This window comes from Cyrtonyx montezumae, unplaced genomic scaffold (genome assembly GCF_038088225.1).
Source record: "Cyrtonyx montezumae isolate F1298 unplaced genomic scaffold, pur_monq_1.0 scaffold_8, whole genome shotgun sequence".
NCBI lineage: Eukaryota > Metazoa > Chordata > Aves > Galliformes > Odontophoridae > Cyrtonyx > Cyrtonyx montezumae.
The window spans coordinates 112,519,339-112,542,399 of record NW_027072089.1 but is presented as its reverse complement, the minus strand read 5'-3'; the positions used below and the strand labels follow the sequence as shown (position 1 = coordinate 112,542,399).

Below are 23,061 nucleotides of genomic sequence, written 5' to 3'. Positions count from 1 at the left end.
TGATCTGATTTTGAATTGCAGAGGTGTGGGGTCTTCCCCATTCTGTAGAAGGCTATCAAGAAGGGTATCAAGGAAGCGACACAGGAGAGAAGGCTGAGAGCAAAATGAAGCTCCAGTCTGTCCTGGAGGACCCTAGTGCCCTTTTACCACCTCTGTTTTCTTGGGAAGACCCCATCTAACCTTGGAGCCAGCCTGTCACGAGCAATCAGTGCTCCAGCTAGGATGGACCGAGTGGAATCTGAATTCATTTGGATCAGTGCAGTGCAGCTGGGGTCACAAGAAGCTCTCCTCATTTAGCTTAGGGAAGCGTGGGACAAAGTTATACAGAGAGAGACTCATTGCTTCTGCTGCCTCTTTGGATCTGTGTATCCCCACCCTGAGCTATTTTCAATGTTCACGTGCTTAAAATGCTGCTTTCAGAAGCACAGAGAGCACATAAAGGGCCGGACCTGAGCCTGGGGGCTGCCATGCTCAAACAATGCCTCTTTTTTTTTAAACTCGGTTTCTGTAGAACACCTGGGGGGCTTTTTCCTATGTAAACAAATCCCAGTGATAGTGATCTCCAGAGGTCCCTTCCAACCCCTACAGTTCTGTGACTGTATCCAAGGCTCACAACAAGACTCAAATCAGGACACACAGACAGCAGCACTACAAGGATTCACGTGCCTTCTTGCTGCCTGCGTGCACCCATTTTCAAAGCCCAGAGAATGACTGGAATCAGAAAAAGGACAAATGGAAATCACACAAATGGATTTCGAGGACAATTCTACTGTTCTGACATAGCATTAAATACAACATTTTGGTAAAATAGTTACAGAGGCAACAGACTTACAAGCAGTGGTTGGCGAAAGAAAACCTTCCCATGTACAGACACACACAGACTCTGCCATCAGTGAAAGGCACAACCGAACACTGAGAGCATCACACAGGTACACTGACTGCTTTGTGGTGCAGCAGGGACTCTTGGTATTGACTTGAGTGGAAGGCAGCACTGTACCTCAAAGAGAAAGTTCAAAACACAACGTAAGCAGCTGAAACTTGCTAAGCTTGGTAAAAACTCACTGGAAAACAAGAGGCAGAAATCCCTAAGGTGGTCTCAGTTTTGGAAAAAAAGAAAAGAGTACATTATTTCCTGCAGTGTGCAGCCAAACTACACTTAGTGAAGGGAAACCTAACGAGGTACCTCTTTCACAGCCCTCCACTTCTCCTCCTCCACAGTGAAGGCACTGTGCACGTCAGGTCTTAAATGAGCAAAGCACATCTGCACTGCACAACCCTACATTTCCACAGCCTTTCTGCTCACAAAAAGCAGTTCGTCCTCGGCAGTCTGCCGTGCATAGTAATGCAAGCAATCAGGCTTCCACTGCTCTGCAGATGTGACAACCATCAGAACAGCTACGTCCAGTTTCTCTTCCAGGCTTGCCTTTTTTCTCTTCTTCCCCTGCATCCCCTGTTTACTTATTTATGTATTTTCCACTGCAGACAAACGTTAGTGGAGCTGCAGAGTGGCACTGAGCTGCACTCCCATGTCTGCACTGCCCTGAGTGCTCCACCCCGGGCACCAACGCTGCACTGCAGAGGGAGGGACTGCTCAGAAAAGCTCCTCTGCAGTCCCACCCAAACTGTGAAGTCCACACAAAGCAACATAAAGAACAAGTGGGAAGAATCCAGGCTCTCTCGTAGTTACAGCTTTTACAGAAGACTCTGTCTTTTCCAAATTAATGTTTGATGAAGCAAAAAGCCTTTGCACGGCATCAAATCTTCTTCTGTCAGTGAGAGTTGCCACTGAAGGACTGCTCAGTGCCAAGGTGCCATCAGCTGAAGCGATGTAAGGCTGTATTTATGAGAGAGAAAAAGACAGAAACAAAGAGATTAAAAAGGCCTTTCAAGCAGTGCTGCTCGGCGCCGCACAGCTCAGTTCTTTCTTACAAAGCCACTGGAGAGCTTACAAGGCAGCGCAAAAGGGAACAGTTCCCTGTTCCATCAGCCTCAACAAGTACAACGTACTCATCCCCAACCAAAGCTCACCTCCCACAGCCACATTTCAATGCTCTGTTGGTTTGGGACAGCCCCCACCCTGTTACCACTGACTCCCTCTGCTGGCCCTCGGCATGCCGGGGATACTGGTGCCCTCACGCCAGACCTGGAACTTACCAAGGAAATATCCTGACAGCAGGCACCAAAAACTGAAGCTCTTATAAGTCATTCCCAAATGCTTCTCCAGATTCCAACCATAATGAAGTAGGTGACCCACTACTGCTGAGAAAGACAGCTGTGACTTGCTGTGGCAAAAAGCTGCTCCACGGATCACACTTAACACTCTTATTCCGAATGAACAGCAGCATTCATCTTCTCCCCACACATCTGAAGGTTTTTACTGCCATTTTTTGTCACTGACCTTTAGAAATTCAGAGCAAATTGCCTTCTTCAAGCAGTTTTAATGAATGGCCTCTGAGATTTGGAACTTGAGAACTGGCCAAGCACCACAGGTATCAAAGTGGAGTTTCTGTTCCCCGAGGGCAGGTGATTACTGTTACTGAGATTTCTAAATGGGCCACGGAGACCACTAAAATTCAAGTTAAAATTCCTTTTATTTTTCTTTTTGCTCACAGTGTCACCAAAACGCAGAAATGCTTCAGAAGCAAGGTACCCGCGTACACTAAACTACCCACAGTTTGCCACTGTCAGGCTCTGACCTCGCCTCAGCAACGCTTAAAGCTGAAATTCACACTGGAGACTGACATCTGCTTTACTGGGTGGGAACACAACCAGCCAGGGAACGCAGCCATTCTGCTGCTGGGCACGGTGCTACACGGGCACGCTTTGATTACTCACCAAGCAACACAATGCTGGAACAACCTGTAGATCAGAGCAGGCACGCAGCAGGACAAGAGTGTAATCAGACAGCTCTGTGAAGGAGACATTAATAGGGAAAGATTGTTTCCAGTGAGCACGGCACAGAGCTGGCTGCTGGAGCTTTGCTACGGGGCTCTCCTGCTGAGCAGCAACAGCAGGCTGCATTTCTGAGGCCCACACGCAGGTACAGAGCCCTGGGAAATGGAAACAAAGAGATTCTACACTGAGGAGAGCTGTGACAAGTGCTCTGCTGGACACCAGGAAAAGGCTGATCCACACCTTTTCTGTCTGCTTCCCAGACTGCAGAATCAAGGGGGATGGGCAATGGGTGCAAGCACACCCCGCACTGCCTGTGCTTGCCCTTGACAGAAAGGTAGCTGTAGGATGCCTCCTCTGTGGCATTTCCTCCTTCTCCCCAGGTATCTCCCAGTGTTTCTGCCTAAGCCTACAGGTGGGCATATGATTTAGCCCTTGAATGAAACAAGAACCTCCGTTCTCAAAACCTGCAGGTGATGCTGACCTCTGCAAAAACATGATTTGAGAGGAATGACATATCTGACCCTGCCTAGGGGCAGGGAGAGGGACTGAATGGTCCCTGTGGTGCCCTTCAGCTCTGTAACTGAAACTTCTAAGAGAAGCAATGGGCATTAAACAGCTCTTGGCTCTTGATCCTGCTACAGATATGCCTGGACATGAGCAGTAGACACCATGTCCAAAGCCAGGTGATAATGCAGCATGCTCAATTAATTGCTCTCTGCTGTTAATAGCATCTGACAAGCATTACCACATCAGTGGCTGTCTGCTTTCTATTTCTGTTCCCTGTCTACAAATTAGTTAAGATTTCCTACCTGCGTACGGTTCATAAATGGATGCAAACTGATATTCTGCTGCACAGTGCCACATCTAGTGAATGCTGCACCGTGCCAAATCTAGCTAATACTGCACTGGACTCCTTCATCACCTTAATGTCAGGCAACTCTTTGTATATGACAGAGAGGAGAAAAAGCCAGGAAAGAGTCTATCTTGGATCCTGCAGGTGACTTTTAATTAACACTGGTGTGTCAAACAAATGCCATCCTCACCACCTATTTGGCATTTATGTTTAATCTCCTTTTTCAGTGGCTGCAGAGCAACTGTCTAATTGCAGTGTCTCCATGTTAAATTCATTTTTGCTAAATATAGTTTGCCCCTCAACTATATGTGCTGTTACAGAGAAGACACTGCCTCATTTGTAATTCTCAGCATTTGGGCAGGAAGAACTCTGGCATGCAGCAAGAGCAGAAATTAGCTTGTCAAATGGGAAATGCCCACATTCAGCAGAAACTAGAGTAGAGTAATCTTGAGGGACTGTGCATTTTACAAGCAAAACCTGCCAGAGATCAAGGGCTGAATTTAATTTACAGCTAGGAATGCCTAGAGTCGCACAGATCTTGGAAAAAGGAACAGAACAAATGACATTGGCTAAGCTCACCAACCACTCAAAAAGAGCCATAAATGTTTTAGGCAGAGGGACTTTCCACAAGGGCTGGAACAAAAAGGCTCCCTTCTGCGTCCACAACATACCAGAGATGGCACTGATGAGGAGGTGAGCAGCTGAGAGCAGGTCCTCATCCTGAAGCTGATAGTTCTGCAACAGCTCATCCTGTGTGCTGCACCCTACGAGCTGCAGGAAGCCCACCAGGTCCCACTGCTGTGCAGGTTTTAACTCCTTGAGGTCTGGTTTGTCTCCTGTGCAGACAGCATCTAACTGGAAGCCAAAGAAAAAGCACAGCTTCTTGAAAGGAGAGATGTCTGAGCGACAGATAACGTTAGCTCTATTCTGAAATTACTTTTAGGAAGCAAGGAAAAGTTTATTTATCTTACCACATCTTCCAGGGCAGTTAACATTTCTTCATGCAGCAGGAGTTCACACAGACTTTTATATAATGCTCTTTGCTTGTCTTCTGGCAGCTTCACAAAGGGCTGGAACTGAGCCTTCAGCCGTGACAGATCTTTCCCAAGAAAGCAGTAAAAAGTAAAACTAAGTACTGCTACGCCAGCGCCAGTAAAAACAGTTAATGTTTTTGCCATGCATTTCATAAGCTAGTTTATCAGCACATCTTGTCATCCTGATTTCCACCAGCACAAGTTATAATGAAAGGCTGGAGCACATCTGAATGCATTTCCCTCATCATTCAGTCCATGAAAATGCTGAGGAAAAAAGTACTGCTATGGTGGACCAACATTCCACACAGTCCATATTTCAGAAGTCAGTATGTTAATGCTAACTTAATTAACCCCATACAAAGTGTATGGACTGAACATTCACCTCCAGACAATGTTCATTTTAAGGCAGAATGAAATGCTCTGCTCATTACCTTACTTTTTGGACTGTGGAACTAACTAATAGCAGTTATCAATCAATGCTATGAGTCTGCACACAGCACTGAAAGTTTCTGCTGTGATGCTGAATTGTAAGCATCCTATTTCAACAGAGGGATCCCAGCATTACACACCTTCAGCTCTGACCCAGAATGACCTATTATGCTTCATGACTAAAACATTTTCTTGATTAAAATATCAAATTCATTACAGTACATAAAACAGAGACACAAGAGAGTTCAGCACGTTTCATTTTCCACCATTCAATTACGACTCCACAACAAAATATCCTATGACATCAAAATTACCACTTAGGTAAAATAAAATAAGTTTTCAAGTCAACAGTGTCAACAGGAAGGCTGCAGTGTGTTTTTGCACATTCCAAAGCATACGGGCATGAAAGCATTCTTAACCTCGTTTAAAAGAAGCAACGAGACTTTGCCTTCTGTCACTCCAGTAAGAAATGTACTCTCTTTAAAGATGCCTTTTATATCTGAAAATTACTTTATTAAAAAAAGAAAAAAGCTCACCCACAGGCAGATGCTTCTCTGTATCTGATGCAATGCGATGTATTTGGATATAACTGTCTACCCAAATAACAGGGTAAGAAACCTGCTTTAAATTGCACTGGTAGAAACATTCTCTTTTCAATTTTTTCTCTAGTTCAGGTTTATTAATTAAAGGAAACCTCCAAGTCTTCAAAAAAAATTAAGGCAAGAAGATACGTGAAGCTAAAACAAAATCAGAACAGTGGCATACTAATTTTTTCACAAAATGTTTTGTTTTTTTCCCAAAACACACAGAGTTATTCCTTTCAGACAAGTCCATACCAGATAATAAGAGAACTTCTTTCAGGACAACAGATTTCTATTGTGGTAGAAGTCAGTTTATAGAACAGTCATGAACAAAGGCTGAAATTCAGAGATAACAAAAGCAATGTTCAGCACTGGGAACAGCTGTGAGAACTCTACCCAGACCTGATGAAAAGCAAAGAGTGTCTGCAGGCCTGGATTTGTTTCCTCCTTTTTCCATTCCTTGTGTGCTAACCTCACCCTTCCTGCATCCCTGCAAAAAGCATGCTGTGCCTGGCACACTGCATCCACTTGCAAAATTCCACTTGTATCACATTTTAATTTCATCAGCCTTAGTTGTTAGGAAATGTACCTATCGAGCTTGTCAGAAAATAATGAGCATAACTGAAGGAGGAGGAGTGGATGCCTTGGTAATTTTTGAGACTTTAACTGAGGAATTTACTGAGAGTGCTTTCCAAAGCATGAAAAAAAATTCTCAGTGACCTTTTATGTATGAAAGTGCAAATCATCGCTGATTTCATAGAAGAACTGACATAAATACTACCTCAAAATACAGGGTTTTATGGCAGAGGGCTTCTGTCTGCTCCTAGGGAGCAGTTCCTTCCATGTTCCCCTTACATCTTTCTGTTCCTTCAGTGCATTCTCCCAGGACGTCCTGATAAGGGCTACAAAAATGAACTGACTGATTATTTCCTTCTGTGTAATGTAATGTAATCACACGAAGCATTTCTGGTCATACCTTCTTTCAACACACTTAAAGAAGCGTGGCTGGGAATGGGGTTTTCAGCCTCAGAGTCCATCCCGTTATCAACAGCATCTGGGTTATAGAGGAACGAAGCATCTCTGAACAGCACTGGATGGGGTGACACTGAACCTTCCGAGCTTTCAAAGCCCCCTTGCTGTTCATGCAGCAGACAGAATTCTGAAATCAGAAACACAATTCAAAAAAAGTCACAAAACACACGTGCAATAACTGAGTGAGATGCTAGCTTACATCATCCAGCGCTCTCACACTTAATTTCTCCACACCCCATCTCTTCTGAATGGAAACAGTGCCAGCAGTTGCTTGCTGCACGCTGTTACTGTGGCCCTTACGCCCCAGAAATGGCCCTGTGCTGCAGATATCAGCTGCAAAATACGACATCAGCTTCTGTGAATGGAAGTACTGCAGCCAGCAGGCAACAGGAAAACTTCTCATAGACACTGTGAACTCAAATGCTGCATGCAAGAGATGCAGACAGGATTTTTTGGGGGGGATTTCTATCAATAAGAGATGCACTGGAACACTGTCTACAGAATCCACTCACAATGGAGGCACATGAAAGCACTTTCTGGGATTCATAAGAAACTCTCAGCTCGTCCCTCACAGAGCTTCTTCTGGTCACAGCACTGACAGACACTTCTTTCTGAGTCAGGACAGCTCTGCACTCAACATCTCCAGACAAGTGAAAGTTCATGGGCTCTTCTGAGTTCTGAAGGACTTCTCCTAGCCACGTTCACCAACCCTTCAATACATGGTCTCCTTTGCAAGAATGTGATGGAGAAAATAACATAGTCTTGCTGGATTCCCCTTTCTGATGCATCCTCATAACATTCTCTTGGAGTTACGAGCACTGGCCTAGCTTACCCAAGCAGGACTGCCTGTGTCTTGCCACTGGGCTGCTCCCCATTGCCCCAGCTTTGTGAAGCTCTGCAGGGCAGGGAGCCTTTGTAAAAGTTCTGCTGAGAATTTTGCAAAATCAGCTTCTGTGCTCATGTGCCCAACTCTCTGAGACGTTGGGCCACGACATAATCAAAGCCCTGTGCATGATTTTGATAATCTTTTAGCAGCTTAAATGCACTCTGAAGCAGGTCTAAGGAGGACACGGGCAGGTAGCGAGAGAAAGTCAATTCTGAAGTAATACCTGACAGCAAAGGGAAAAATGTAACTAATCAAGCACAGTGCTCACATGTACCAGGCACAGAACCTAAATATAACCTTCCTGCAGTTGTAACAGTCTGTCTCACCAAATTAAGGACATTCAAAGCAGATGAGAAAGCACAGAGAGCACTCCATCAGCAAAAAGCCTTTTCAAAGGGAGAGCAGACAAAGAAATCTCTGCCACGGAAAATGAAAGAGACCTTTATGGCTGCATAACCCTTCACAGAGAAGAGCAAGCTACAGAGGAGCAGAAAGTGATTAACCCAAATTAAACAACTTCCCAAAGCAACAAGACTTGGGACAGCAGCAAAGGCACCACAAGACCAACGTGCTCGTGTAACTTCCATTGATAACAACAAGGCTTTCACATGAACCCTGAAGAAGGAAGATAGGGCTAATAACCTACCTGCCTGCCAAGGGAGGAACATGGTAAGGGACATCCACACACAGCATTGTGCAAAGCATGTACTTGCTGGTAAATCTTGTAGCAGGACTGTTTGGTTTTGTATTAATAGGACTGTTAGTTAATTTTATAACTCATTAATTTAATCAGACTCTTAGAAGGAAGAAGATGTGACTGAAAGAATACATCTAACACTGTGATATTTTTTCTGTTGAATTCTATTGCAGACACCACTGAAAATCTCCACTGGTACAGTTTTTTTTTCCCTTTCTTTTTATGTTCAAGAATGTCCAGTCACATTAGCCAGGACATTTTTAAGAAAGTTTACATACCATTCTTCTGTACCAAATAACTCCAGCACTGCCTGTCAGTGGCAAAGATAAAGGAACAAGGAAACGTGTGCATCTTATTCCACAATTACCTGTGAAGAGAATCCCATTATGCTCCACCTGCTGTTGGCAACTTCAATCCCACAAGAAAGGACTACATCATCTCTAGCTTTAACCTGAAAGGCTACTGTTGTTTCCATAAACAGACACTGACCACTGCTCAGACATTAAGAAGCTGAAGGCTGCGCTCTGCCAGATTTACTCTTGCTACTAACTCCTCCTTTTGATGTTAGCTCCTCCACTTAACCTCAGTGATGCTGAGGCAATGGAAGATGATACTAATTGAAGAAAGTAAGACAGACATTGTTTGAGAGAAAACATGAAACAAGCTGTGATGTTTCTGAAGCTTGAGATATAACATTAAATATGAGAAGAAATGGGGGAAAAAAAAAAGAAGAAAAAAAGCAAAGAAATACCAATCATTAACAACACTCCTGTATTAATTATAAGTTACTTGGATTTTCCATCTAGAAATGATGTAAGCAGGCTATCAGCTATAACTTCATGGTTGTGTATCAACTGTCAGCCATACAAGCACATTATCTTACAATTGCTTTAACTGCACCTGATTTCTCTGAATTAGAGCTCTGTTATGACCATGAAGTCAATGCCCTCTAGTGTATCTCTGTGTTCACTGTATAGCAGTGCAATCCACATTTTATAATTTTTTTAAAGGTTATGTGGTATTTACACATATTCCTGAACCTACATGTTTTCTTAATATCAGAATTCATCTGAAGGAGAATGATGGAGATTATCCGCATTTCTTATCCTAATAAAGTGCACCCTGGATTCAAATCCCTCAACTGCAGCTCATGTTTCTTCCTACACAACTCCTTTCTAACTTCCAGCCCTACACAGTCCACCCAACTCCTCCCCTCCTTGCATAACGTCCCCTGAAAGCTCCTTTAAGTCAGGGAGTTTAACTGAGGACTGTCAAGAAAGAAAAATCCAAGTGACACCGCAGAGCAGTTACCGACAAAAAAGTCAAGAGTTCTACTGGATTTTATGAGTAATTCTTCTCTTATCAGTACTGCTGTCTCAACATTCCTGGTCAACTCCACATTTAGATCAAATCTGAGAGGATCTCTAGGTCCCCTTGCAGCTCCTGAGGCTGCTGGGATGTACTAGCAGGAGCGTGGCAACTTCATTTAGAATGCTGTGTCCAGTACAAGAAAGACATTTGTATGTAAACAGGAGCATGTCTAGCAGTGAGCCACCAAGACTGCTGGGAGCTGGAGAACATCATGGATAAGAAGATGAGAGACTGGGTTTGTCCAGCCTCAAGAAAATACAGCTAAGGGATGACCTTACTGCTACCTACAGCAGATGATGACAGGACAAACATGCAAGAGGGAGAAGTCAAAGAAAGGAAAATTCTTGCTAGACAATAAGGGAAAAAAGAAAGTTGATCCTGATGGTGGTCAGAGAGGAGAACAGGATGCCCAGGGGGGCAACGGATCAACACTGAACTTGGATCAAACCTCAGAAGTTGGCCCTGCCTTGGGATTGGGTTACACGACTGCCTGCGGTTCCCTGAAACCTACATTATTTAATGAGCCTGCAATTTAGGTAAACACATGAAAAAGCATTAGTAAATCAGAAGTTGCATTTCAAAACTGAAGTAACCACCAAGGCAGCGGAGACTGCAACATCATCACCTTTGATTACAGAGGAATGCAAAAACCAGTGCCCGACAGCTCCTTTCCCACAGCTGAATAGTGTGTGACAGAAAACGAGCTTTTGCTTACCAAACTGGCCATCACACTTTATGAACAGCTCAATTACACCATAGGCAATAGTGGTTGCAGGAGGAATCTCGAGAATCACGTTGGAGTCCTTCATCATACTTCCACTGTCACTCACGGAAACCTAGATGACATTAATGCACTGATTATTTCATTCAGCTGTTGTGCAGCTTAAACACAAAACTGAGTGAGGACAAAAGATACAGAGAAAGACATGCATTACTCTTCATGATGTCTGACCCACAGCACATGTGTGTGACATCTGAAAAAAAGAACAAAATGAGCAGCAAGGTAGGAGCATCAAAGTGCCAAGTGCAGGTCTCAAACTTAGCTACTCTGGTCAAAGTTGAGTCCTGGGTGCAGCTTTTGCCATGTGAAGCTCTGGCACTGAATCTGGCACGCCTTTTGGTATCCTGCCCTACCCTCTCCTACCCTGACTTCCCTTTGCCCAACTGGTGACTGCTGCCAGGAAGATGGCACTTGCACAGAGGGATGCTGAGCTGCATTTCCCAGGTGTCTGCCACTGGAGACTCCTCTATGCAGAAGTGATTCCTCTGCACCTTTGAAAACACTTCAAAGAACAAGCACATCTTCTGACTAGGGCAACTTCTCAATTCACACCCAGTATGCAGTTCATCTCTACTCCCACGATCAAAAACACAGTAGCTTCCCAATATTAGTAAACTCGCTAACACTGCAAACATTTTTGATCAGTCATTCCTTTGCTGTTCACATGAATCTGCTTCAGTAATGCTTTCTGCTCTTCTTCAAACTGTTGGTTTATGTTTTGCTGTCGACACGATTCTAACAGAAACTGAATCATAATGCTGTAACATTGATGGAAATCACATTTCCACACTGAGAGATGACATCTTTTTGCCAGCGAGGCAATGAGAAATACATTTCACATTTGTAAAGTTTCACAACTAAGTAATGTGGTGAGTTCCTGCAATTGACAGAGTTTAAAACATTAAACACTCTGAAATCTATTTGGCATAGGGAAATCAATTCCTACTCAGATAATCTGCAGATTTAACGCAGACGAATGTTCTCTGCCTCACAGATATAACACACTTTACCTTTACTATCTTTGTAGTGCATCCCAGCAGACCGCTGACTCTTTCCTCTGTCTGGATGTGTTCAGATATTGTACACCTTTGTGTTGTTATTATCTTTTCTCTCAAGATGCACAGCACTTCACGTTTTCTTTCTATTACTTGTTGTAGTAAACTACTATTTACATTTATCATTCTGAAACAGCAAAAAAAGACACCATTAACAACAAATACCAGAATGGAGAAAACGCATGTTCTTTTGTTTGGAGAAGCTTTCATGAAGATAGAACAATAGTTTCTGTATGAGAGGTCTCCACAAAATAATTATGTCCTCTTTTGTTATTTGGTAGCAGCAAGACTGTAAATGTCAGCACCGTGTGGAAAGCCCTAATGTATATATTGAATTCTTGACTTCTTCCTCTGAAGCAAAATGTCATCTGCCTACTTTCTAAGCAATGATTTGATTAAACTACGTCCGTTATATTATACTTTTGCAAAATAGCCACCAGATACCCATCAAAATACCCATCCTCACGTGGGATGAAGTATTTTCTACGAGCAGAGAACTCTGGCAAGACATCTAGAGGATTAGAAGATTGCTATCCATGGCTGAAGTCTTTTTTCCTCCGTTGTACTAAGTGTCTGTTCACAGGGTGAAATGGCAATTCCCCAAAAATATGACAGAAAGACTCCACTTTATTTAAATCAAGATATCTCCACTTTTAATTAAAAAGTTTTAGATTTATTAGATTCTGGAGTTTTGGATTTATGTGGTCTGTAAAAGCCTGAAGTCAGCTTGGCTCTTTATTAAATTAAAAATATCCTGAGGCAATTTTTGATCTTCGGAGAGTTACATGCTTATATGAAAGTTCAATCAGTTGGAATGAACTGTCTGGAAACCTTAAAGTTGATTGTTTAAACACAGGAAAGAAAATACCTCTGAAGCAATGCAGCAGCCACTAGAGAAGTACCCCCAAACATTCCTGAGATTATTACCAGACCTTGCTTTCTTTTGGTGAAAAGCCATGCTTTGTGCACGGAGTGCAATGAATCTTTGGATTAAGAGAAACTGAAGAAATGTCACGCAATCACAAACACTGCTGCCAAACTGCAGCTATTAATTACACTGTATCTTGCAGAAGACCATCAAGCCTATCATATACTTCACAATAATTATTTATGACTCTGAAGAGGTGTGCTAGGCATCCTGAAAACATAAATTAAGGCAGAGCGCGCTTGCAATTTTAATGTATGACTTAAGAAGCCACAAATGAAGAAATATAATGAAGAAACAAGCACAAAGGCAATCTGTCACTTGCTTTCATATGATGTATTTTTGCCCGCTTTAGAGCATGATAAGCCAAATAAATGGAGCAAAAGAAACAAAATACTCAAAGGCAGAAAACTGAGGTTTGCAGTTTCTGAATAAACATGAAAGAGTGGTGAGGCATTGGAACAGGCCTCCCAGAAAGGTGGTGGAGACATTGCCCCTGGAGGCGTTCAAGCACCGTGTGGATGAGGCACTGAGGGATGTAGTCAGAGGGCAGAGTGGGGATGGGTGGACAAGATGATCTCAGAGGTCTTTTCCAACCTTAACAACTCTATGAACCTAAGAGGAATTATCCATGCCTGACCTAATCATATCCAAATGAACAACCGACGTAATTTGGAGACTTTTTCTTCCATTTATTTCTACAGCATTCTTTACTATATAGATCTGCCTCAGACCTTCTCACACTCCTGGCTCTGAAGTTCAGCTGAAAAACAGTAGAGCAGCAATGTGAGCACCTCGTATGAGATGGCTCAATTCACAGTGTGGTTCAGTGAAGGAGTTTCTGGGCTGCTGCTGGATAAGCCACAACAACAGTGCCAGGCACAGGCCTGCTTCAGTCCCCAGGGCAGCACATCTGCAGGGACACTGCCTCAGAGCTGATTCTGGGTCCCTCACGTGGAGTTGCATCGCATGTCAAAAGCATGGCCACTGTCTCAGGTCCGAGTGGCTTTAGTGGGATGTGTTCAGCTGTAAAGCTGGCAGAAATGCCTCTTCCCATTGCATTTGGAGAGTAGAGGACGGAGAATTAAAAAATGCATATGCTTACAGTCACACCTTTTCTTTCAGTATTCTTCCCATGACTTCTGGCTCAAAGCTTTCTTCCCCAGAAACCCTGAGGTCACAGAGGGCACATCACGGGTATCACAGCACGGCCTGGGAAAGGCAGAACACTCCGTCCTCCTCACAGGAAGGCACAGGACAGTGACTCAAACAGGAGACAACATGAGGTAAATAAGAAACTGGCTTATCTAAATTAGCGTTGAAAATAGTCACTGAGGGCAAAACTGCAACAGGGTTAAAGTTTGACCATAAAGGCAAGGCTGAAAGTACTGCAGGGCAACGGCCACTCCATCTGAATGTATTTTTGCAAGGGCTAAACTCAATTCCTAGCACAACCCTCCGAATATCCAGAACAGCAAGATGGTTGGGTTAAATCCCTGAGAACACAGGCATGCAGGGCATGGAAGTGCTGGCTTTCTTTTATTTTGCAGGTCATATTTTAGAGCTCTTATTTCTGATCTGCATGGCTTCTCCCATCTCTTTGACCATCCACTGCATAGCAATCCTGTGTGACTTGCACTGCTGCTGCACTCCTTCCTCCCTCGAGAAAGTGAGCTGAGGTACATGAAAGGAAAAGCTATGAAATAAAACAAGATGTTGCTTTCCTATTATCAACACACAGTATAAGTAGGTACAAAAAAAGACCAATCCAAAAGATCAGGATTATGAAGCTTTTGTTTCATTATTTGTTTTTCTTAAATAACCTTCCTGAGGTCAATGATTGAATGCCTGTCAAGTGTGAGCAGAAAATTTAAGTTCTGGTCTCACTTTGTATCTAATTGGATTTAACACTTCCACTGTCCTATAATGCCAAAGCTTCCTTCACTTTTATTCAGCTTTTTTTCCCTTCTTGGATGAGGAAAGGAGTGGAGAATGAACTGGCACAAAGGTAATTTGCTGCAAGTGATAAACAGGAAAGGAAGAAGAATGGCAGAAACCAACATAAAATCAGAGAAAGCAGACAACACCTAGCACCACAGCAGCCTCTCTCTGTTTAAGCCTCACATTTCTCAAACTCAGAGCTGAGACCACATTCTTCCCTTGGGGCATGCATCCCTGACTGGACTAGGCACAAAGAATGTGTGCTAGACGCTTTCTCCATCAGAACCAATCCAGTTTTCTGAGTAACCTCTCCCACAAATCTTCTAAGCATGGCATTTACCAGCTTGCCCAAACACCCCTTCTTCCCTGACATCCACAGCACATGGATGTTTTCTATTCAAAACCTCTATCAACTACTTTGCCAGAACTCCTCCACTTGTTTGGTCTTCTCCACTTCATCAGCAGTCTGATTTCTTCCACCCAAATGCTGCTTGTTGCAATGTCAGCCTTCACTATGCTTTGTTCCTTTTCAGGTAAAGACCTCTAGATCAGTGCCAGAGAGTAAAATGCACCAACGCTTCACCCTGTGCTTTACACCAAACAGAGACAGGTATATGTTTTGTTAATCTGTTTCAGACATCACCTCTCTGACCTACTTTGCTCATACCAGAACTCAGTATCTGCTGTAGTCAGCTTATTGATGGCATTTCACAGTTTTTCCTACAGAATAACCTGACAATTACTTTATAGAACAAGTTACCCAAGAATACCAAATACTTCAGAGAGTACAAGTGACAGATGGTTCCTCCGTTTCCTATTCAGCATCTTCCTTCCATTTTAAATCACAGACACACACCTGATTGTATTCAAAGCTCTCTCATAACATACAGTGACTTTGTACAACTCATGCAGCACACTGAAGAACACTGATGAATGGCTGTCTCATCGCACTCATAAATGCTCATGGAGTTAAAATGAATAAATAACAAAAGGTCTGCACCAGAATGCACTGCATGAATGCTTGGACAGGTCAAGCCAGTGTAAACTGGGTGAGAGCGTGGCTAGTTGATGGGCTGAATTTTTACCATACTCAGATTAGGAACAGGAACCTATTTCTGTCTCAGTGTGAGCAGCAACAGATTGAGTCAATGAAAGGGCAAAATAAAAGGCAATCTGTGAAAGTACAAAAATAATAAAATATGGCACGATTGAAAATGATTACTATTTATCCTGTTTTTCTAATAAGCTAATGAGCATTAGCAATCATTCATAGGAGGTGATGAAAGTGTGAAAGGCAAAAAAAGCCTTCTGCATCTGATGTGCACTGAATGCCTGCCATTTGCTGCTACTTCACAGCCTACTTCTCTTCTGTCACCATTCTCCCAAAGCTTGTTTCAATCACCTAACACAACTTCATGAGATGATAAAAGCAAATGGACAGACACTCAGCTAGAGCTACCTGCCCAGTGCTGTCACCCACACAGCTACAGTGTGTGCCCTGACATTCAGACTCTGCTCCAGTTTGTGCCCACTGTTTCTTGTCCTGTCACTGGGCACCGCTTTACACTCTCCCTTCAGGTATTTGTTTGCACTGATGAGAATTCATCCTCAATTGAGCCTTCTCTTCATCAAGATGAACAGACCCAGGTGTCCCAGCCTATTTCAAAGGAGACACACTTCTGTCCCTTCAACATCTTTGTGGCAGTTTGTTGGACCCCCTCCAGTACACCCACATCTCTTTACTGGGCAGACAGGAATGGGACCCATTACTTCAGGTGTGACCTTACGCAGCCTCCAGCACGGACTGGTGCATATGGGGTTAATCTTCCCCAGACATAGAACTCTGCACTTCTTATTGAACTTAACGAGGCTTCTGTCATCCCAATTCTCTATCTTGTCAAGGTCCTCCTAGATGGCATCACAACCCTCTGCTCTATCAGCCACTCCTCCCAACTGTGTGGTGTCAGCAAATTGGCTGACCTTGTATCACTGATCATCTTCTTCCTGCACCAACTGTTCAACCTCTTATCAACATACCTGCCTGCTCATCTACCCATACCTCACCAGCCTCACTGTGAGGATCTTATGGGAGATGGTACTAACAGTCTGTTCAACCTCTTATCAACATACCTGCCTGCTCATCTACCCATACCTCACCAGCCTCACTGTGAGGATCTTATGGGAGATGGTACTAACAGTCTTACACAAGATAAAATATAGTCAAAAATCCACAGCAACCTCACTGAGCTGAAAGCATAAGACTGCCCTAAACCCAGTATGTTTTGGTACTTTGAACTACCAACAACAAGGTAATACAAATGGCAAGAACAGTGTATCACAAAACACGTCAAGATCATGTTCCTAAAAGAACCCGCTATTTCTGTACGGCACACTATGACAACAAGCACGTTGAATGTCACTGCTTTTGCAAATCAGGAGGGATCTCATCCCACACCCTTCAGCTGTCAGTCCCATTCTGAAAAGGAGAGCCAATGCAGCATCTGGAATCTAATTAAAGAGCAGCAGGTTTCTCCTTTATAAGGTTCACCTGAGAAGCGACAGGAAACCGATGTGCTGCCACTCAGCACTTCAGCTTTCTGAATCTTGAAGGCTCCCAATGACGTGGTAGAGAAGCTGCATCAGCATTAACATTTTTTAATGTGTGTTTTCTGCTATTTATATGCAACCTTGACTTAAATAGCCTAATACAAGAACAACAATTTCTACTGCATTTTAATTAGGTTATAGAAATAATAAGGAAAATAATAATTGCTCTAAAAAGCACAAGCTACGTACGTCATCATATGAAATCAAGAACACTTAGCTGCCTCTCATCCCACAAGGACTGACTAGTAAACATCCCCTTAGTACCGTAATGCTTTGCATCCGAAATCACTTGCTTCTAGGCACCACTATTCCCAAATACTGAATTCCTCAGCAGGCTCCACAGAGACAAATGCTAGAATCCATGGACAAGATCTCTCATAAATCACAGAATATTAACAAATCAGTAACTAGACTTGTTATTTTTAAGGAAATGACACAGTGTGCAGTGGGCCTCAATGTGATGTGGAAGCTGGGCTTAATGGATATTGATGTATATGGTTCACATTGTAAATTTTAAATAAGCCACGAGCATCTTTTCTATCAACTAAGGAACTAACTCTTTGTATAAAGGTGCATACACAGTGGACTGGATTGTTTCATTTGGCCACTGCAATGCCCACATTTAAAACGTACCTGTCCTTGACATCTTTCATAAGCTGCTGCAAGTCAACCTCCTGTTTCCTCAGGTTCCCAAAGGAGGACTGACTTTCCACACAGCCCTTCGCTCCGGCTCCCAGGCTGATCTTTCCAAACGTAGTTTCAATACTTCCTTGGACTAAATCTTCAAATTTTCCCATATATTTAACGAAGTCGGATTCCACAATTACTAGGAAAACAATAAAAGTAATTGCTGACCACAAAGACCAGTGTTAAAACATTCCTGATGTCATCAGATAAACAAAAACTTAAGAGAAAACACAAAGATTTAAAGTCAGTGAAGGCAAGAACAGCAATGAGCAGGTAAAGATACATTTACAGCTCTGCAACTTCTGTTTCTTCTGTGTTTTCTTCATCCTTGATCAGCTACCTTCTATGTTTTGCCATTTTAGGAAAACATCTGAGGAGTGAAATGCTGAACTCAAACGCTAAAGAAGTCTTCAGAAGAAGTATTCTTCTGTCTTCAGACAGAAATTTACTTCAGCTACAAGGAAAAACTGAAGTAGACCTGCTTGTGTAACAGACTTAATATTCTGCCATTATCTTTATATATCTTGTAACAAGCCTGTCCCAAAGCTCACTGAAAAACAATGGAAACTTCAAATTAGCTTAAATCAAACTCTTGAGCTTCAAGAGCCTAAAAGTCATAGGACAGAATCAGAATCAGCTATTTTTCCCAGTTAGTTACAATTAACATCTATGCTTGAGGACCTGTATATTTATCTATGTTCAGAATTATGACATGCCCAGAAATATGGGATTCTAGATCATTACTCCTACTAGCTGGGTAGGTCTGGTGCAGCTAGATGAAATGAGTACAAGGATCATTTCTAACAGTCTCTGCAAGAAGAAAGGAAGCCATGATAAAACTTGTAAGCATTCTCTGGGCTACCATCACCAGCAGAAAGAACAGCTTGTCCAGTGCTTTTTCACCTGGGGCACAGTACAGTTTCATGCCATTATCACGTACTAGAAACTCCCAAAAATATTCCAGGAGAGCTCCTGTGGCTGCAGAGAGCACTGTTACAAATACCAGCACTGCATGACATGACAATCTTCAGCGCTCAGTTGCAGCAGTCTCCATCTAGATTCTTTGAAATTAAATATTTAATAGTACTCTTCTTAGCTAATCGAATAGCCAAGTGTGAAAAAGACCCAGTCACCTCACTTCTAAAGGTGGAGAATATTTCAGAGCAAAGAAGCCCTCTAGTAACAGGATCGAGAATAACAATGAAAAAAGTTAGGCTTTCTATTCTTTTCATCTGCAATAATAGTGCTGCCTGAGTATGGCTTTACCTGGTTTTATAGGTTTGTCTTCAGTAAGCACATCACTCAGCGAGACTGCCAAGAAGTGATACTTGGGCTTCTGCCAGCACCAGAATTTCTTCCTCTTTGTAACTAAGCTCAGAAGCTGCAGCTTGTCTGAGGCATTCAAGTGGGAGACAGGGATCAAGTCACCTCCGCCATCCGTTTCTCTCACAAAATTCCTTGTTGCTTTTGCAAACATCTTGGAGAATCATTTACAGCCTGAAAGAATAAACCCACTTTTCAAAACTACAGGCAGAAAATACAAATATTTGCATTCTCACTTTAAGGAGTTCTTCACAGTATTGGTATTAATACAGGAAAAGTGTTTTCACTCCACCTTCTCCACTCCAAACTGGGAATTGTGACAGTTGCTACTATTCCCCAAAAGGTTTTTACAGTAACAGATGATGGAATTTTGGCTGAAGATTTAAATAAGCAACAGTGAATAAGTAAAGAACAAGCAAGCAAGCATGATAAAGAAGTCTTAAACACTGCAGTAATCATGAAATTCATGAGCACGCAAATAACGAATAAAGAAATGTACGAGAAAAGAAGCAACCCAATTTAGAGCAGAAAAAATCCTTGAAAGAACACCCACGGGTAATTAATCTGCTAGGAAGGAAAAAACCTACACAACTTACCTGAAGTTCTAAGAAAAAACATCTCCTAATGAGCACCCTGCAGAGACTCACTGGGCTCACAAGAGCACAGGCGCAATGGCAGAGCACTCCTGCCTCCCCACAGGCTCCTTCCTTCTTTTATGACCTACCATAAAATCACCTTACTCCATAGAAGGTATCTGCGTATTATTCACACAAATTATCTTGTTTCAACAGTGCGTAAACACATATAGGGATAATAGGAATTATTCTATAAAAAGCGACTAACATTTCTACCAGAGGCAGTGTGATTAAGTTTTCTTTCTGAACCTCACCCATAGAAAGTTCCAATTCATTTTTTCCCCTCTAAACCTTTTTTTTTAATACATTCAGTGCTTTCCAATTTTCTATTTCCTGTTAGCAGAACTACAGCTAAACAGAACATACATTGCTTGCAATATCTACTAAGCAGCTACTTACATTATCTTATTGTAGCTTTTCAATTTGTCTTACAGTTAAAAATACTGCCATCTGTTATCGTGTAAGGTTCCCTTTATCCCACACAACACAGCGTGCTGTTTATCAGAAAGTTTCTCAGTATGTGGAACTGGCTAAGTGCATGGGAGAAATGATAAAAGTGATACTCAGAACTGCTGAGCATCCAGTGCTAAAAGCCTCAGTTTTCAACCTTACAATATTTTTTTCCTCAGTTGTTTTATTTGATCAAGCAGCATTTCCTATTTTTTTTCAGTTGTCAGCATTCCTTTGCACCCTCCAGATGACACTGGAAAGTCCAACTTCAGGTGTAAGCTGCCCCAGATGCCCATTTCTCTCCTTTGAAATAGGGCACCCACACACTCTCCACTAATTACCTGTCCTGCTCAAATAGATGCTGGATTTGTCCATCACAAACACAGGCCAGAATAAGCTAAGGCAGACTTCAAATGAACAAACAGGAGAAGATATTGTAGTTGACACTTACAACTGTGGAAAAATGGAAAAGTAAGTAAAGATATTAGTGCCTGGACTACAGGGCTCATGTTTCACTATGAGCTGGGGAAAAGAAGAAAACCACTCTTAGTAGACAGAAACTCAGCTTTCCATTAGCTTTTCCCAAATCCCATTTTGGATAATATTTCATGCAGTATTTACCGACTCACACTGAGATATGGACCTTCTTCTGTAACCTCTGGGGCCTACTCTCAGTTCTTGCCATAAACAAGCAAAGGGCACCTCCCAACAGCACCTGCAAGTGAAAGGATTTGAACAATGTCATTCTGTACGTTTGGTTGAAGCCTTCTCAGGCTTTCAGTGTAAACCGGGGCTGCAACAAACTTGCAGCTACACTGGGACTATTTCCACTGACTTCCTCATTTTCCAGCTTTCTCGCAGGCTCTAAGCAGAGACTGATTTTTTGCATTCTTTAGTTTCTCCTCCTCAAATTTCCGCAGTTTCAATCTGGATGAATAACAATGCAGCTCCACTGCAGCAGGAAAAAAATAATACAATAAACAATAGGCTAGAAGATGTAGGGAGTTCTTTAGTGCAACAGTACATTTCATCAGATGCCTGGTATCTCATGGAGGGCACTAACACTACAGTCATTCCCTGCCTTAGCTGCTGTCTGCCAGCATAACCTCCTTCAAACATTTCTGTGCTTTATGTGATTGCTCACTCATTCGGACCCCATTCCCACACAGTGGACTCACATTTGTACTCTCTTAAATGAAAAAGGCCTACTGATTTCTAAGGAGCTCGCGAGAAATACATTGCAAGAAAAAGTTCTTGCAATCCGTCTTACTCTTACACTCTCACTAAATCTCATGAGAAGAACCAGTGACACCATTCTGCAAAACTCCGTTCTGATTCATGGTGGTTTGAGTTTGCTCCCAGTTATGAGGCTACAAATGGGCAAAAAGAAAGACGGAAAGACCACAGGGAGCTTATGAAATCTGCTGACTCCCAGGCCGGGAGAGGTATTCAGCCTTCAGCCACAGGATGACAACATTAACATCTATGCTTCACTGTGCTGGGCACATCTTTGCAAGGAGCTTATTTCCAGGTGCAGAAGTACAAGTGAAGCATTAATATTCTATCCAAATTTTCTCTTTGAGCATAGTGCCTTTAACATAAACTCTCAAATGCACTCCAGAATCTTGTTTCACTAGTTCATGAAAGGGCAGAGAGCAGGTGGAAATTCCCCACGGTCAGCATCAAGATGATAATACAACCACATTGACGGCATCCTGACCTCACGGTCATGGATGCAGCACTAAGAAAACTCTCCTTCTGGAGTTTCTCGCTGTGAAAAGTCGTGTTGAACCACGGCCGATTTGGCAGAACTGGAAGGAAAGGTATCAGAGCTGTTAGGAAAGGCCTGGCAGACCGAATTCACCCCTGCAGCCTGACAGCTATGCAAGGAAAGGAAGGAGCAGGCTCATTGTCCACCGAGAAGCTGAAAATCAGCCTGAATCCGGGCTACAGGCGGACCACACAACGAAGAGGATGAGATCAAGCGAACGTATTTACAGCAACTTCACTTCTCAGTTTTGTGCGCGGTTTTTGTTGTTGTTGTTGTCGTGGTTCCCCCCCTCCACCACAGAAGCCGCAGAGCACGCAGTGACGGCGCGGACCACGCGCGCCCCGCCCTCCCGCCCCACCGCGCTCCGCTCCCGTACTCACGGCCCGAGGACGTAGTGCGCCGCGCCCCGGGGCCGAGCTCCGCCCGGGGACCGGGGAGCGCCGGCAGGAGGGGGCTTCGGGCCGGCACTGAGGCGCGGCGGAGCGGGGCGGGGGGGAGCGAGGCCCCGCCCGCAGCACGCCGCGTGTGGAGGGGGAGCGGGGCTTGGCGCCGCCATGTTGTCGGGCGGCGTGTGGCGGTGCGTTGTGTACGGAGCTGAGGTTGTACCCATTTCATCCATTGTTATCCGAAACTTCCAGTTAGTTGCAGTGGAATTTAACCTATCAACCAATTCTGATTCCCTTAAGTGACATCTTACCCTACCCAGACGATAACTCTTTGCCCCATAATATTTTCATCATCAGATACTCCGTTCTTCCCTTCCAGGGAAGGATTCCCTTAATTGACATCCTACCCTACCCAGACTCTTTATCCCACAATATTTTCACCAGCAAATGCTCCTTTATTTCCCAGAGAAGGGCAATGAAGCTGTGAAGGGTGTGGAGCACATGTCTTATGATTGAGCAGCTGAGAGAGCTGAGATGGTTGATTGTAGGGATGATGATGCTCAGAGGAGTCCTTATGACTCTCTAAAACTGCCTGCAAGGAGGTTGTAATGAGGTAAGGATCGGCCTCTACTCCCAGGTAACAGTTACAGGACGAGAGGTAATGGTTTAAATTGTGCCAGGGGAGGTTCAGGTTGGATATGAGGAAGAAGAGGTTATCTTTC

The 23,061-nt window shown here is 43.3% G+C and overlaps 1 protein-coding gene across 2 annotated transcripts; it reads right to left on the bottom strand.

The window, feature by feature from the left end:
* Nucleotides 1-1,585: 1,585 nt before the first annotated feature.
* Nucleotides 1,586-22,428, bottom strand: GSDME (gasdermin E). Of its 2 annotated transcripts, XM_065752911.1 has the most exons (11): nucleotides 22,334-22,428; nucleotides 20,804-20,897; nucleotides 19,041-19,271; nucleotides 17,721-17,913; nucleotides 11,570-11,741; nucleotides 10,494-10,614; nucleotides 6,769-6,951; nucleotides 4,720-4,847; nucleotides 4,420-4,603; nucleotides 2,836-2,909; nucleotides 1,586-1,834 (listed from the first exon to the last, which is right to left on the bottom strand). In XM_065752911.1, the coding sequence occupies exons 3-11, from the start codon at nucleotides 19,249-19,251 to the stop codon at nucleotides 1,592-1,594; spliced, it is 1,509 nt and encodes a 502-aa protein (XP_065608983.1). In that variant the 5' UTR covers nucleotides 19,252-19,271; nucleotides 20,804-20,897; nucleotides 22,334-22,428; the 3' UTR covers nucleotides 1,586-1,591. The 2 variants fall into 2 exon arrangements, with proteins under 2 accessions (XP_065608983.1, XP_065608985.1); XM_065752913.1 differs by lacking the exons at nucleotides 20,804-20,897; nucleotides 22,334-22,428 and adding an exon at nucleotides 19,694-19,745.
* Nucleotides 22,429-23,061: the final 633 nt, after the last annotated feature.

Coding starts and splice junctions, on each gene's coding strand:
- GSDME (XM_065752911.1), bottom strand. CDS start 19,251: ATGTTTGCAAAAGCAACAAGGAATTTTGTGAGAGAAACGGATGGCGGA. Junction 2,910..4,419: donor CCTCATCAGTGCCATCTCTG/GTATGTTGTGGA, acceptor TCTCCTTCACAG/AGCTGTCTGATTACACTCTT. Junction 1,835..2,835: donor TTCCAGCATTGTGTTGCTTG/GTGAGTAATCAA, acceptor TCATAAATACAG/CCTTACATCGCTTCAGCTGA.